This window comes from Alnus glutinosa, chromosome 14 (genome assembly GCF_958979055.1).
Source record: "Alnus glutinosa chromosome 14, dhAlnGlut1.1, whole genome shotgun sequence".
NCBI classification, from domain to species: domain Eukaryota; kingdom Viridiplantae; phylum Streptophyta; class Magnoliopsida; order Fagales; family Betulaceae; genus Alnus; species Alnus glutinosa.
The window spans coordinates 17,581,524-17,598,816 of record NC_084899.1 but is presented as its reverse complement, the minus strand read 5'-3'; the positions used below and the strand labels follow the sequence as shown (position 1 = coordinate 17,598,816).

At 43.9% G+C, this 17,293-nt stretch overlaps 1 protein-coding gene across 1 annotated transcript; it reads left to right on the top strand.

Moving 5' to 3' along the window:
• The first annotated feature begins 203 nt into the window (after positions 1-203).
• LOC133856966 (uncharacterized) lies at positions 204-16,527 on the top strand. The gene is made up of 13 exons (XM_062292037.1): positions 204-877; positions 11,780-11,858; positions 11,968-12,024; positions 12,525-12,580; positions 13,283-13,514; positions 13,695-13,781; positions 13,968-14,042; positions 14,229-14,312; positions 14,867-14,931; positions 15,005-15,203; positions 15,274-15,362; positions 16,031-16,145; positions 16,270-16,527. Exons 1-13 carry the CDS (start codon positions 354-356, stop codon positions 16,309-16,311), a joined length of 1,704 nt encoding a protein of 567 aa, XP_062148021.1. The 5' UTR covers positions 204-353; the 3' UTR covers positions 16,312-16,527.
• Positions 16,528-17,293: the final 766 nt, after the last annotated feature.

Below are 17,293 nucleotides of genomic sequence, written 5' to 3'. Positions count from 1 at the left end.
ATGATGTTTATTAATCTCCTAAAAAATAATGGCTTTAGAAAAAAAGAAAAGAAAAAAAGGGGGTTCAAGTTCGGGTCAGGACGTCCAGCCCAAATCCGCCCCGTTCCAATCCGCTCACTTTCTTTCGGCTTCACTCTGGTTTCCTTTCCTTTCGTCAGAAGGACAGCGTCTTTTTACAAAATTACATCCAAGTCCATTTTCCAGATCATAGATATTAAGATAAGCATAAGCCCAAGCCCTCCCAAAACCCTAGAAAGACCGAAAAGTTAAAAAATCTCAATCGGTACACAAATTCGCACCGTTTTGCACCTTCATACGCTCTGCAAATCTAGGGTTTCGATTAGGAGGAACCCATGGAATTCGACGCTTACGAGTACTTGGAGAAGACGGTGGAGGAGAACGACGACCGAGACTCGAAGAGGAAGAGCAAGAGCAAGGAGGGCACCGAGAGGAGCTACAGGAAGCGCGACGTGGATGGGGACGATCCCGCTCTGGCCGACGGCGACGACCGCAAGAGCAAGAGGTCCAGAGCCGACGACGAGAATGGCGGCGACAAGCGCGACCGCGACCGAGACCGAGACCGAGAGCGGTCTAGTCATCGCGATAAGGATCGGCATCACAAAGACCCGGAGAGAGAAAAGGATCGCGAGCGTAGTAGTAGAGAGAAGGATAAGGAGAGGGAGAGAGAGAGAAGGGAGAGAGAAAAGGAGAGGGAGAGGGAGAGAGAGAGAAGGGAGAAAGAGAAGGAGAAAGAGAAAGAGAGGGAGAGAGAAAGGGAGAAAAAGGAGAGAGATGAGAAGGAAAGGTCTCGGAGAAGCCAGAGCCGGTCGGAACGGGACCGAGAGCGGGACAGAGACTTAGAGATGAGAGAGAGCAGGTCTCTTTTTTCATTCTTTCTTTTTAAATCTATTTCATTTTTTTTTTTGTTGCGGTTCTTCTAATTTGGTTGGTGGTTTTAGAAAGAAAATTGAATTTAATGCACAAATTTGTAGAACGCCAATTTGACGATCAATCTATGAGCAAGTTGTCAATCCAAAATTTTTGTTCATTGAGGGGATCAGGCAGGGTCATGTTAAAGCATATGACTATTTGCGTAGTTTTAAGTTTCACTTCTCTGGGGATTAATAGAGTCGCTTTTACTCGCATTCTACATCTACAATATATAAATACAGTGTATATGGATCAGATATATTTGGATTTGTCCCACCTAAAATATTCTTTAAATTAGTACAACTTTAGGGGCATGCAGTTCCGCTCTTAGGAGTTAGGACAGCAAACGGCCTGGTGTCAATTAGGTTGCAGAAGCATTATTAGCAACTTGATATAATAAATAGTTTCAGCCTTACTGTTTAAGATAACAAGTTTGAATTAGCATCTAGTTAGTTTGCAGACGGATTTTGTTGCAATGGGCTAGCATGTTCTCATTCCTCCTTTTTTTTTTTTTTTTTTTTTTTTTTTTTTTTTTTTTTTTTTTTTTTTAATAAAATTGATGCCTATTGGGCCTTGTTGTGTCGGTTGACTTCATTATTTCACTTTACAATCTAGAGTTTTGGGACAAGTTTCAATTTACCCTTGTACTTCTGTAACGGGTATCTTAGGTTTTTAGGGATTAATTAGATGGGAATGGAAATTTGAGAGGAAAGAGTGGATTGATTTGGGAAAATGTTACTGAAAATTAAGATATGGCAACTTCAAGGGTGCCTGTCCTGCAAGAGCATTCGAGGTGCTAAGCCTCCAATTACAAATCACCAGAATTCAGATAATATCCTATTAACCTAATATGGCCTTATATAATGGCCTTGTAAGAGGAGAGACCTCAAAACGACACATACTACTAACCAACGCATCCTGTCGCTCAATGGTCCAAAACGACACGCAGTAGTCTACCAAAACGCACAGCTCCAGCACGTCCTCCACCCACCGTTTCGCCACTGCCTTTATTCCACCAGCTGCCTGCTGCCACGTGTTCCTTTCTTAGCCGTTCCTCTGCTGGTCAGTTCTAGAACTCTAGAACTCTTTACTTCACTTTACGCCATCTCCTTCATCTCTCTTCAACTCAAAGCTCCAGCCTTTAAGCTCCCCTGCCACGGTCATGGCCAGAGAAATGGCCGTGATAATACCCTCCCCTTTAAAACACCTTGCCCGCAAGGTGTGGGTAGGCGTCTTTCAACGCATGGAACTCCTCCCACGTGGCATCATCCGCTGTTTGCCCCTCCCATCGGACCAGAATCTCGGTGAGGGCCCGATTGTTCTTTGGCCGTGATCTGCGGTCCAGGATCTGTGCCGGCTCGGGTCGAATCGCTCCCTGATTGTCGATTGGTGGAAGCTGGGGCAGCGCAAAGCAAGCCGAACCCAGTTTAGGTTTAAGCTGGGAAACATGGAAGACGGGGTGGATGCAGGCCTCCGGTGGCAGATCCAGTTCATAGGCCACCTCTCCCACCCGGCGGAGGATGGTGAAGGGCCCGTAGAAACGGGGGGAGAGTTTGAGGGACCGGCGGTAGGCCGCCGACATCTGCCGATATGGTTGCAGCCGTAGGTAAACTCTCTGGCCCACTGTAAAGGTTCTTTCAGTTCTGTTCAGATCTGCATATCGTTTCATTCTTTGTTGAGCTTGTTGCATGTTTAGTTGGAGGAGGTCGAGGATCTGCTCGCGGTTGCGCAGCACCTCATCCACGGCTTCAACCCTAGTAGTCCCCGGAATATAGGATAGCAACCGGGGTGGGGGGTGTCCATAGACGGCCTCAAAGGGGGTCATTTTGATCGCGGAGTGCCATGTGGTGTTGTACCAATACTCCGCCCATGGCAGCCAGTTAGTCCAGTGCTTGGGACTATCCTGAGCGAAGCATCTCAGGTAGTTCTCAAGGCACTTGTTGACTATCTCCGTTTGACCGTCGGTCTGCGGGTGATAACTTGTGCTTAGCTTGAGAGTAGAACCCTGCAACCTGAACAGCTCGCTCCAGAACAAACTAGTGAAAATAGGGTCTCGGTCCGAGACAATAGTTTGGGGCATCCCATGGAGCTTAAACACTGTAGAAATGAAGAGCTGAGCCACCATAGCCGCCGTATAGGGGTGGGATAGTGACACAAAATGGCTGTATTTAGACAGCCTATCGACTACCACCATGATCACTGAATGCCCCCTGGACAGGGGCAACCCTTCCACAAAATCCATGGAGATGTCCGTCCAGACCCGGGTAGGAATAGGAAGAGGCTGCAGCAGCCCCGCAGGGGAGGTGTTTTCAGACTTGTTCCTCTGACAAACCTCGCACTCCCTGATAAATCGCTTAATATCCCCTCTCATCCCCTTCCAGTAGAAGTCCCTCTTAGCTTGGTGTAGGGTTTTCTCGTAGCCTGAATGCCCGGCTGAAGGATCACTGTGGATAAAATTCAACACTTGATCCTTTAGCTGTGGTGATTGTCCCAAGAGGATCCTGTGTTTGTACAGCAGCAGCCCATCCCGGAGGGAGTATCTCTGGGAGTCTAACTCTTGGCTGTGCCACCGAGACATTAACTGTTTGAGGTCCTCATCCTCCTCATACTGCTGTTTCAAGCCTGCTGTCCAACTAGGGGTCAGAATGGATAGCAGGGATAGGGTTATCTCCTCACCCCAATCCTCCCTCCTGGAAAGAGCATCTGCGACCCGGTTATCGACCTCCTCCTTATACTCTACTGTGAAGTCGTAGCCCAGTAGTTTAGTCACCCATTTTTGCTGGAAGGGTGTTCCAACCTTCTGCTCAAGCAGGAATTTGAGGCTTTGTTGATCGGTCCTCACAACAAAGGGTTGCCCTAGGAGATAAGGCCTCCACTTTTGGACGGCTGTCACTAGGGCAAACAACTCCTTTTCGTAGGTTGACATGTGAAGAGCCTTTCCCTTTAGGGCCTTACTTAGGAAAGCTATAGGGCGTCTGTTCTGCATAAGTATTGCCCCGATACCCACCCCACTGGCGTCACATTCGATGACAAATGGTTGTGAGAAGTCAGGTAAGGCTAGTACTGGGGCTCAGGTGACAGCCTCCTTCAGGGCATGGAAAGCCTCATGTGCTGCAGTGGTCCAGCCAAAAGAATTCTTCTTAAGCATTGCGGTCAGTGGGCTAGCCATGGAGTCGTAACCCTTGATGAATTTCCTATAATAGCCCGTGAGCCCGAGGAACCCCCTTAGGGCCTTGATATTCTTAGGAAGAGGCCAGTCCACCATAGCTGCAATCTTCCCTGGGTCAGCACTCACTCCTTCTGCCGTGACAATGTGCCCTAGGTATTCCACCTCTTCACAACCAAACTTGCACTTAGAAGACTTGGCAAATAGTTGGTTCTGTCGCAAGAGATCTAGAGCCGTCCTTAGGTGAGTGGTGTGTGCCTCCATATCCCCACTGTACACCAAGATGTCATCAAAAAAGACGAGTATAAACCTTCTCAAGTAGGGTTTAAAAATCTGGTTCATGAGTCCTTGGAAAGTGGAGGGGGCGTTAGTTAGCCCAAAGGGCATAACTAAGAACTCGTAGTGGCCTTCATGAGTTCGGAAGGCTGTCTTTGGAACATCCTCTTCTACCACCCGAATTTGGTGATATCCTGACCTTAGGTCCAGCTTCGAAAATACCTTTGCCCCCCATAGCTCGTCTAGGAGCTCATCTACCACAGGGATAGGAAATTTATCCTTCACGGTCACCTTGTTTAGGGCCCTGTAGTCCATGCACATTCGCCACGAACCATCCGCTTTTCGAACCAGTAGCACCGGGGATGAGAAGGGGCTGTGACTGTGCCTTATCACCCCAGACTCCAAGAGCTCCTTCACAATCTTCTCTATCTCTTCCTTTTGTAGTAGGGGTATCTATAGGGCCGAACCGAGACTGGTTGCGCCCCAGGATGGAGGGTGATGGAATGGTCATGAGTCCGAGCGGGTGGAAGACCCTTGGGTTCCCGGAAGACGTCTTCATATTCCTGCAGAATGGAGGAAAGTGGACCAAGGTGGTCTGTTCGGGGGGTGAGAGCAACTGCTGGACCTTGCAAGGCCCAACAGTGAGGAGAGTGAGGGATCACTTGCAGTAACACCCCCTTCTGTTCCTTTTTAGGCAATCTGAATGAGTCCCCTGCCTCGAAACTCACACTCGGGCCCCTCTTCAATCCAAGGAGTACACACTCCTTGCCCCCATGCTGAAACACCATCTGGAGCTTGCTGAAGTCCCACATAATAGGGCCTAGAGTCCGAAGCCACTGGATTCCCAGGACAACGTCACATCCGGCCAGAGGCAAAATTTAGAGGCTGGAGCGGAACACACTCCCCTGCATCTTGATCTCTACTTCCCTACTTCGGCCAGGGCTCACCACTTCCTGTCCATTGGCTACCTGTACCCGAATTCCTTCCTGGGGTTGCGGCTGAAGTCCCAAAGTGGCAGCTAATTTCGCATCCACAAAATTGTGGGTGCTGCCTGAGTCGATCAGGATGACCACCCGGTGGAGTCTCAGAAACCCAACTAACCTCATCGTTTTTGGGCTCGATGTGCCAGTGATAGCGTTTAGGGAGATTTCGGGGAACTCCTTGAGGAAGAACTCTCCTGGATCCTCTTCACCCACCGCTTCCACCTGGCCCTGCTTCTCTTCACCATCCTTAAGAGCTTCAAGTAGGAATAGCTTAGGCGCAGCACATACGTGGCCTCGGGTCCACTTGGAATCGCATGTGTAACAGAGGCCTTTTCGCCGCCTCTCGTCCATCTGGGCTGGTGTAATTTTTTGCACAGGAACTAGTGCTTGATTCGGGTGGGCTTCCCCTCTACCCGGGGGCCCTATCCCTGTCTGGGGCACCCCACCTTGCCAGCCCTGGCCAGGTGCGTTGTGCTGGGCAGCGTTAGGGGTTCGGTTGCTCTTGACAAATCCCACCAGAAGCTTAGTGCTCCAACCTTGTCCGGATTGGTGCACCTGGTTCGAATTCCAACTAAGGCGGGCATTTCGTCGACCAGTCACCAGACATTCATCCTGCATCCTTGCTAGTGAATAGGCATCAATCAAACTCTTCGGATTAAACATCCATACCCTGACGCGGATATCATCACGGAGTCCCCCCAAAAAACAGCTGAGCTTATGGCTGTCAGGTAACCCGTGAACCTTGAGGGCCAGCGTGTCAAACTGGTCCTTGTAGTTCTCCAGTGTGCCTTCTTGCTTCAATTTCGACAGTGTTTCCATCGGATCATCGTAGGAGCTTTGTCCAAAACGGATCTGCATAGAACGAACAAACTCATCCCATGTTTTCACTGAGTTGCTAGTTCGTAGCTCTCTGTACCACACCAGTGCCTTCCCGTCCATGTGGAAAGAGGAAAGAGCAATTCGGTGCTCCGCAAGAGTGTTGTAGAAGTCAAAGAACTGCTCAGCTCGGCAGCTCCAGGACTCAGGATCTTCTCCATCAAACCTGGGAAAGTCCAATCGGACTGTCTTGGCCTTGATGATTGCGTCCCCGGAGGCAGATCCCTCCTGAAACGAAGTCTCCCCAGCGAATCGGACTGTCTTGGCTTTGACAATTGCGTCCCCCGAGGTAGATCCTTCATAAAACGAAGTCTCCCTGGCAGCTCCAGATCCCATTCCTAGTCCACCCCTATTAGCCAACAGCTCTTGAATCTGCGCCATCATTTGGTGCTCCTGGCGCTGCATCTGTTCCTCCAGTCGGTTAGCCCGAGTTTCCTGCCTGGCCTCTTGAGAAGCCGCTTGGGCCTTTAAGGACTGCATAGCCGCCTGCAAATCCTCCGATGATACCATAACCTGCTCCATCCGTGTTACCCGTTCCTGCAAGTCTCTCACATTCTGCGCATCTTCTACCATGGTTTGGGATCTAGTTTTCATGAGCTTCGGATCTAAGCTCTGATACCAATTGTAACGGGTATCTTAGGTTTTTAGGGATTAATTAGATGGGAATGGAAATTTGAGAGGAAAGAGTGGATTGATTTAGGAAAATGTTACTGAAAATTAAGATATGGCAACTTCAAGGGTGCCTGTCCTCCAAGAGCATTCGAGGTGCTCAGCCTCCAATTACAAATCACCAGAATTCAGATAATATCCTATTAACCTAATATGGCCTTATATAATGGCCTTACAAGAGGAGAGACCTCAAAACGACACATACTACTAACCAACGCATCCTGTAGCTCAATGGTCCAAAACGACACGCAGTAGTCTACCAAAACGCACAGCTCCAGCACGTCCTCCACGCACCGTTTCGCCACTGCCTTTATTCCACCAGCTGCCTGCTGCCACGTGTTCCTTTCTTAGCCGTTCCTCTGCTGGTCAGTTCTAGAACTCTAGAACTCTTTACTTCACTTTGCGCCATCTCCTTCATCTCTCTTCAACTCAAAGCTCCAGCCTTTAAGCTCCCCTGCCACGGTCATGGCCAGAGAAATGGCCGTGACAACTTCATACATTTTTAAACATTCCAGTGAACTCTGGTTGTTTGTTTAGTAGCCATCTCTGTTAGTGTCCCATTGGCTGAGATAATTGAAGTTGGTTATGTGACACTCATCTGACCTAAATGTGTAATTGGAGAATCAGTTGCCTTCTTTTAAAATGATGAAAGCCCTTAAAATGTTTTTCTTTTTACTTTTTGGTATAATTACTGAATTTACAAAATAACACAAACAGAAATACAGAGCAATGGAATATCAGCAAATTTACAGTAGCGATAGTGATGGTAACCTTAGATACTGCTCAACCCTAAGCTCCTTTTCAACCAGCATTTCTTCATCGTTTCCCACTTGGTCTTATCTGCAATATAGATGATCAAGGCTAGGTTTGTAGTCCTTGGGACATGGCAATGTGAGTGAAAAATTTAGGGTAAAAGATATAGTCAATGATGAGATAGGGCTTTGACCGTTTGGGAGATGAATAAGGGTTTGCTTTGCAAAAGATTAGGCCAAAGTTTAGCGAGGATTGATGGGTTGGAGGCAGTGAATTATGTAGAGGCTTTATAAGGTGGAGGTAAAGAGGGCAAGGAGAACCAAAAAGGGGTTGGGGAGTCAATCAGTGATTCAGCAAAAGATGGTGGCGAAGGCTTTCTGTTTTTGCTATCTTTCCCTGCAGGTCTTCTCTGTGATGGAGATGATAAAGACCAGGTTTCTTTTTAAGGTCTCTATTTTTGAAGTGCGCTTAGAATGAGCAATTGTTTGAGTTTATTCTATTGAATGGATAAAGAGTTGGGATGTTTGGGAGATGAATAAGAGCTTGCTTTTGCAAGGGACAACAGCTAAGGTTAGGGAGGATTCGAGGTGTTGGAGGCAGCAAAGTATGTAGATTGTAGAGGCTGTACAGAGTGTATGTAGAGTGAAGGGCAAGGGGGGTGAGTCAATTAGGGATTGAAGGGTCCACACCATCCCTTGTTAGAATGTGCATCCCTGATAGGTATTGGGCACTTCACTTACTTGAGAGTTTGCAAGAGTGTTAGTGCAAGGGTGAAAGGTTAGGAGACTATTAACTAGAAGCTCTAGGTACTTCCTTCTCCCTTCTCTCATTGGGATTCTTTGTCTGGTTTTGCTCTTTTAGCTGCAGAAGTGACTAAGTGTTGTGCACGTAGAAGAGATGCAAAGAAGAGCCCACTTCATCCATGTAATGAGTGAGTGGTTTAAGTATTTTGGTGATTTTTGTTTTTCATTATTGGAGGGTAAATTGATTATTTAGGATTCACTGTTATAGAAAGGCAAATTTGGTATTAAAATTCTACATGTTACATGATTGTCATGTGTCAGTATTTGTTTCTCAATTGGAAGATCACTAGTAGTACTTTCTTTAAATCTAAATTTACTTATATAAAAAAAAAGATCACTAGTAGAAGGAGCAGTTGATTAAGGTAAAGTATAGATGATGGAAATGCATTCCCTTGCAATCCAACAACACCTAGGTGGGAAATTCTTGGTGCATGTTCATCTTATTGTTGCATGTATCTGAGTTGTTTCTATATCTATATGCTTATATGACAAGGGCATCAAGACAGGATTGTGTTTTGTTGTGATGATATAAACAAACCCCCCCAAATCTGTATGATCCTCATGGTTCTGAAAGTTGTTTCACTAGTATACCTGTTTTTTTTTTTTGATAAGTAAGAAAACTTTATTAAAAAAGCGAAAAGCACTCCTAAGTACACATGAAGTATACACAGGAACACCCAGCTAACCCACAGAAAAAACCTACAAGAACCTACGCACGCACAAAACCCAAAGCCCCCAAAAACCCAATATCCAGAAGAAACTCCCAAAAAGCCCAAACTAAAAAATACATCCCAGAAGAAACCCCCACCCAAAATACATGAAAACACCCCCAAAACCTAAAACCCGAAATACAAGCAAACCCCAAAAAAGAAGAAGGGTAAAACCCAAGAACAACAACCCTCAAAAGATCCCAAGCAAAAACCAAAAGCCTGAGGAACGACCCACAAACCAACCCAAGCATATAACTCTACAACATAAGGTTTTTTCCTTTCCTACTCCTAGCAGAAGGCTTAGTGTCGCCATAGTTGATAGAGCTATGCAGATTCAGAAGCTCTCTCTTGCCTTTGGACTTTTGACGCGATATCATCTTGTCACGCTGAAATTCTTTTTCCATGGCATCCCGAATTGCCAACGTCTCCTCCCCAAAAGCACCCTCTGACACCCAATCCAAAGGCGATACATCCCAAAAATCAACATCATCCTCCCAAACCACAATCTCTCCGTTATGATCAAAATCGATCGGCCAATTCCGAGATTGGGAGAAACCCTGACCCTCAATAGGTGAAGAACTGGAGCAGCCTCTAGGAGGGGAGGAATGCCCGACTATCCCCCCATCAACGACCTTCTGTGGCGAAGAGGAAGTGGTTGTCAAAACCCGGCGAGGGTTGAGAAATCCCTTTCTAAGAAAGTCCTTCACTGGAGGCTCAGCAACCTTTTTCACTGGAGGCTCTACAACCGAAACCTTATTAATAGCTAAGTCGGCGACCATCTTCGAGGCTTTCAGGGAGTCTGAAAGTAGAACATCATTCCACTTCCACGAAACCCGTTCCCTAAGTACCCTCGCCTTCCTGAAATACCTCTGAAAAGGCTTAGAAACCACGGGAGGAGAAGAGCGCAGCTTCTCCCCCAACTCAGTCGCTCCAGCGGAAGGAGAGGCCGTGAGTTGGGAAACTGCCGGAGAAGCACCGAAAGGCTTAGAGGCAGTGACCCGGCTAGGGTCCACCTTCAAGCTGCTAGACCCTCCCCCTGAAGAAGAAACCCGAACTGGAAAAGCCCCTGAAACTGCCGGCGACGAGGTCTTCGGCCGAACAGACGCCCCTGGAACTGCTATACCCTTCCCCGACGAAACAGCCTCCAAACCCCTAGGAGGAGAACGCACCAGAGAGAACCCAGAAGAAAACGAACCAATCGAAAGAGCCCCTAGAACTGCTGACGAAGAGAGCTCCGGCCGAGATGGCGCTGGAAAAGGAGGCGTCCTTGGTTTGATCGTCGAATGAGCTTTAGGTTTCGGCAGAAGTCGGGCCAAACAAAAACCAGAACTTTTTCGACCCAGGCCAGACCCGACAAGCCGGCCCAGAAAATTCCTAATAGTCCGGCCCAAGACCACTTTCAAACCGTTGACAAGCTTGCTCCACGTGCGCAACATAGAACGTTCAAAATTCGAATTTGAACGTGGGGAAGGCTTCTTACCCAGCGAATCAAGAGACCGGTCTTTAACCAATGGATCATGTGGGCAGCCCACCGTCGAACTCAAAACTTGCTCAGCATGAGTCGGCGCCGGGAGGGGATCAAGAGCACCCGGCTCCTCCAACAAAGCCCTCAACCTGGAACGAAATTCCTCCACCAAGGGCAACTTATTCATAGCAGAGGTCTGAACCGAGCACAACACCTCCGCAAAGGACGGCCCCGTCCACTTTGAGGCCAAGCCCAAGCTCGGCCCTAGCCCCTTCGCATCCTTCTTGATCGACGAAGACAGAGAGCCTTGCCCGCTACCCACCGTAGCAGAGAGGAAATCGACAGCCTTACGCAACTCGCCGGAGAATTTCTGCCATCCCCACCCTCCACGGCCCTCAGGGATGATAATGAAGCCTTTCCGACTGCCCAAATCAAATACTGTCACCTCTAAGAAGCGCCCAGTTCTGTTCCCACCCCTCCGAGCAATCAGAATTTTCAAAACTTCTCGGAAAGACTTGACAAATTCTTGATCTTCCGGAATACCCATTAGCACCTCCAACGTCGACGCTAACCAATTCGAGCACTGAGCACTTAGTACGACCTCACCCAAAAAATTATTTCTCTTCTCCACCACCCTCAAAACCGATGCCCCATCCAAAACCACGAAAGCAAAAGACTTCGCCTCCACAGAAAATTTCTTCTCCATCTCGCTACACCCCCGGAAAACAGACGCCCAAACCTGAATGTTCACATCGCCGAGACAGAGATACACCCAGCCAGAGAAGCACCAACTGACTACCCTACGAGGTACACACCCTACAAAGCCTGCAAACCGAAACTCGGACCCCAAAAATGCAAGAAAGCTGCTAGCAAAGAGAGAAAAGGTGAGAGTAATTGGAAGAGAAACGACCCCTATCTAGATGCGCTCTCACGCGCCGACGCTTTCACTCTTACTACTAGTATACCTGTTGATTGAGCAAGGGGGTAAAATAACTATTTTGATCTTATGCATACTTTAATTTAATGTATGGCCATGTCTGACTATTACCAGTAACTTTTTCTAAAATTTTGTTGTAATAGTTTATTAGCTTTCTCTAATTCTTTTACCATGTTTTTCTCATTATATTCAAAACTTGTATTGGTGGCAGGAGATTCAAAGATAAGAAAGAACAAGTGGAGCCGGAAGCAGATCCAGAAAGGGATCAGAGAACTGTTTTTGCATACCAGGTAGACACTTTCTACTATGTCTTTATGTCTTTGAAATTCAAGTTAAGCATAAATGTTATTAATGTGTTTTTTTTTGTTTGCTCTGCTGTTATGAATTTGGTGATCGCAGATGCCTCTGAAAGCAACTGAGAGGGATGTGTATGAATTCTTCTCAAGAGCGGGCAAGGTTGGTGGAATTTTATTTCTTCATATTCTGCAGATTGTTAGAATAGTTGGTTTTCTCTTGCAATAAACTGTATTTTATCTCAAAATGGTACTTTTCAAAAAACAGTTTCTCTCAAAATGGTGTTTTCATATTGTCATCTTGTTATGTTTTAATGCCACTCAAATTTTTCTTTGCTTCCCATGCGTTTAAATAATTACAATATTGTTGCATGAGACAATGCTTCAAACATTATGTGTCCATGTTATTGAGATACATTTGGTTGCTGTTGCAGTAAATGCTCCTCTGCCTTCAGTTACAAGTAGTATATTGACTTACTTGTGTCTCAACATTCTGTATATGTGGGGTGAGTGAAACGTACATATGAGTTATGTGATAGTCTTGTGTACGGCCCGATATAGGTGTTTCTATATGCAGTGTAATAATCCAGTTTCTCTCTCTATGCATTATCCTTGCAAACTAGACTTTCTATTTAGTTTTAACTTTTCCCCCCCCATTTTCAGGTGAGGGATGTCCGGCTGATCATGGACAGGAATTCAAGACGGTCAAAAGGAGTTGGGTAGGTCCCTTTTTGTTGGACATTTTTATACTCTGATGCGTGTACTATTGTAAAATAGTTATTAGGATATCATTTACAAGAATCAAGTTTAACTGTATTCTTAAATGAACTAGCATTGCGATAATGATGAGGGATGATGGGAATACCTTGCACTCATGTTTAATCAATTCTTGCTGCGTACTCAAGGTAGATGACATAAACCTGAGTTGTTTTAAACTTCTTTGGGTCGTTTTTGTAATTTTCATTAGCTAGATACTATGTGATGTAAGGATGTGTTCTATGTCCATGACTGCCTTCCATTTACAACCTCCCATCATGGATTGAAAGCCTGTCCTTAACTTTTATAGACTTCACTTTTTGGTAACAGCTTTGTGTAATGAATGTACTTGGCACACCATCTATCTCTCCCCCCAAAAAAGAAAAAATTAATAATGGGTCCTCTTGTTCTATGCGGTTTTCTCTTGTTTTTCCTTGATCACTGTGTCATGTAATATTTGTTGTAGTTTTCTATTTTTACTTTTATCAGCTAACATTTTCTTTTACATGAGTCCATCAGATCCATCAAAAGAAACTCAGCTTGAGCTCTCTGCACTAGAGTTTTTGTTTCCCTACTCTTTGCTATATGCTTTGTAAGTTTTGGTTGCAAGCTTTTTAGTCTCACATGTTCTGAAGAACTTATTGTAAGCCGTGGTAATACTGCAGGTATATTGAGTTTTATGATTCAATGTCTGTGCCAATGGCAATTGCTCTCTCTGGCCAACTTCTTCTTGGACAACCTGTTATGGTTAAACCTTCCGAGGCTGAGAAGAACCTAGTTCAATCTAATGCTTCTAGTGGGGGCTCAAGTGGTATTGCAGGTCCATATGGAGCAGTTGATAGAAAGCTGTATGTGGGCAACTTACACTTCAACATGACCGAAACCCAACTTAGAGCGGTACTGCAATTGCATACTGGACTTTATTTATCATTGACATGGTTTCCTTTTCTCTTGCATTCTTTTGATTTGCATTTTTAAGTGATGGATATAAACTGTCATCTATGCAGTTCTTGATCTCACTCAGTTACATGTTTACTAATTTTTATGACATGCATATTGTTTATGGTACTTGCTCAGATTTTTGAACCATTTGGTCCTGTGGAGCTTGTGCAACTGCCTCTTGACCTCGAGACAGGACACTGCAAGGGTTTTGGGTTTGTTCAAGTAAGTAATGTATTCTAGCCCCCCCCCCCCCCCCTCTCTCTCTCTCTCTCTCTCTCTCTCTCTCTCTCTCTCTCTCTCTCTCTCTCTCTCTCAGGCATTAATATATTCCAGTTGACTGTGTAGAAAGATTGTTTTTAATTGATAACTTTGTATGCAAGTAGTTCACTGATCTTCATGCATTTACAGTTTGCTAAACTTGAAGATGCAAAGGCAGCTCAATCTTTGAATGGAAAAGTGGAAATAGCTGGTCGAACTATCAAGGTATGGTTGTGTTATTCACTTTTTAACTTGGATATCACAAGTGTCTAAAGCAATTTGATCATTTTGCACTGATATTGTTTCCCTGGTCGCATTGATATTTTACATGTTTTTGTACTTCTGTATCACTACCTATTTCTGCTGGTCTGTGTCAATGTAGTTGTGATTAATCCTGTTGTGTATATATAGGTTTCATCTGTTACAGATCATGTTGGAGCACAAGACACTGGAGCAAAAACTGCTGACTTTGATGATGATGATGGGGGTGGTTTGGTGAGTTAAAATTTGTTTTCATACGTAGGTAGGAACATTAGTTTTTCCATAAAGATGTGCGAGTATGTGGTTCAGTCTATTAAATTTTGATGATGCTTGCTCTGGAAAAAAAAAAGATTATGATGATACTCATTTAATATTAGAGTGCAGCCAGCATAATACAGTTAGGAGATGGTTATTTTAAGATTATTGTCCACATAGTAAGGGGGCTTGTCCTTGGCAATCATGCATAGCAATAATGATTATTCTTTCATGGGATTAGTTTAGCTGCAGAATCATAAGGGTATGATAGAAAAGTCACTGCTAAATATGTTCTGGTGGTGGTTTCATAGCATAAGGGTATGATTGAGAACTCACTACTAAATAGATATTTGTTCCAAAGTTGATAAATATTAAGATGGAAAGCTGAGATCCTCTCCCCTAGCGGAAACTGGGGGTCTCTTTTTATATATTTTTTTATTTCAATTCTTTTGCTCTAATGCCCATAATGTTGTTGGATAGTCAAATTTTTACAGAATGAGTTGCTTGCTGACATAAATTATCTTTCTGTACAGTCTTTGAATGCTCAATCAAGAGCACTGCTTATGCAGAAGCTTGATCGCTCTGGTATTGCCACAAGGTTTGTGCCTCAGCTGTCCTTATTTCATGTCATGATAACCAAGTCCTAAACTTATTCCTATAAAATTTTGCAGTATAGCGGGCTCTCTCGGAGTTCCTATGCTTAATGGGTCAGCACCAAATCCTCAAACCATTAGTTTGCCTGTTAATGGGCAAGCTGCAGTTTCGTTGCCAGCTCTTCCAGCGCAAGTTATTCCTACCCCAGCCACAGAACCTGTTGGAAGCCCTAGCGAGTGCTTACTTTTAAAGAATATGTTTGATCCAGCAACAGAGGTCTGCAATTTTCTTGCTTTATTTGTTGCTTCGTCTTACAACGTATTAAGGTTTAAAGTTTTTTATGCAGATGGATCCAGATTTTGATATGGACATCAAAGAGGACGTGGAAGAAGAATGTTCTAAATATGGCCGAGTGAGACATGCATATGTGGACAAGTAAGTAGATGAATGTATAATATAATGCTCATTCCCCCCATACTAAATGTTTCTTGTTTATATTGTTTTATATCCATATGTTGCAGATCTGTTGGAATTGGTTTTTTGAGAACCATTATTTGCTCATACGCATCCATGTCTATGTAGGTTGGCTAGATATTTTAATTATTAATTCTCTCTTTCGTAATACTTTAAGCTTGCACCATATTCTGTATCACATTTTGTTTGGACTCTTGGTGCTAAAATTCTCAAGGTTTGCTTGGTAGTTAAATAAGATTAACACCATTATGGTCAAATAAGATTTACTCTGTATCTTTGGACAGTTGCTTTTGTTTATTCTTTGGTAACTAGTTATCATGATTTTCTTATTCTTTTTGCTTCTAGCTAAATATTTTCTCTTGTATACTTATTGTGACACTCCTACCTTTGATTTGATAAGATGGTGGTGGTGGGTGAGGTTGCAAGTCCCCCAAAATGCATGGGTTAAAAATAATGTCAGAGTTCCTCATAAATTCCTAGTATAGGAAGCAGAGTTCCACGTTTCCAAGCATAATAATGTTTGTCATCATTATATCCATGTCTCAAATTCAAGGGTTTTTTTTTTTTTTTTGGGAATGTTTTATTACAGAAAGGTTTTCCCTTTCTAACCTGTTTTATGTGGCATACAGAAACAGTGCTGGTTTTGTGTATTTGCGGTTTGATACTGTGGAAGCGGCAATGGCTGCTCAAAGTGCAATGCATCTGAGATGGTTTGCCCGTAGGTTGATTTCAGCCTTGTTCATGGTAATGTATTAATTATGCTCACGCATCTTCCCATGGTCCCCGGATTGTAAAGTTATACCTTTTTATCACCTCCTTGTGTTTATTATTGATTTATACTCTACATTTTTTTTACCTGATTTTGCAGCAACCCGATGTATATGAAGCCAAGTTTATGGGTGGAGCATGAAGAAATTCTGCACTGGTGCTTTTTCATGTGTTAAGAAGTAGTTGGAAGATAACTTTTTTAAAGACGATACATTTTTATTCATACGCAATGCAGCAGAAGCAGATGTATGGTAAAACAGTCATATCTTTGCCCAGTGGGGGGTTATCTGTAATCTGTTTTTACAACTCAGCATTTCATTGTAATGTAAAATCTTAGATATCTTGCCATTGTTTTTCATTCCTGTTTGTGTTGGTCTTTTTGCAGATGACAAAAATGGGTTAAATGTCCTTTCACTCTCCAGTTTTAATATATATATATATATATATTTTTTTTTTTTTCCACATGTGTATCATAGATGGTACCTTTGCTCGTGTAAATCCTGAGATGATACTTTTGTACATCTTTCTTACGTAGTAATGTTTCTTGCACAATTTTTGCATAATTTTAACTCTTTTTTTATTTTTTTTACAAAAAATGATAAACCATTGGAATTGTTTTTTTATATGTGGGTCATAAATACTTAATGGTTGATCATAAAAATGGGTTGTTAGAATTACTTATCAAAAAAAAAAAAAAAAAAGTGGGTTGTTAGAATTGTGTAAAAATTGTGTAAAAATGGTGTAAGAAACATTATTCAAACCTACAACTGAAAAAATAAAAAAATAAACATAGTATATTCAAACTTCTAGGGTTTCATCCCATAATTCCATTTCGATTATGCACATCCCAAACTCTCCTAATTCCTCTAATTCTCTAATGCGATTTGTTGCTTAATTTTACGAGCTTGAGCGCGAGACTCTTGCCTTTTCAGCTGCAGATGTCTTTGTGCTACGCATGAAGAAGAGTTTGCAGTTCGAAATTTTGTTAGTACAATGAAATATATTCGAACCAACAGCTTGAAGCGGCCTTTCTCTTTGAGACGACGCAGTTTTGAAGGGGAAATTCCAAACCCACATGGCTCTGCCGTAGAAGACAACAAAGATACCTTTAAGAATGCTGCAGT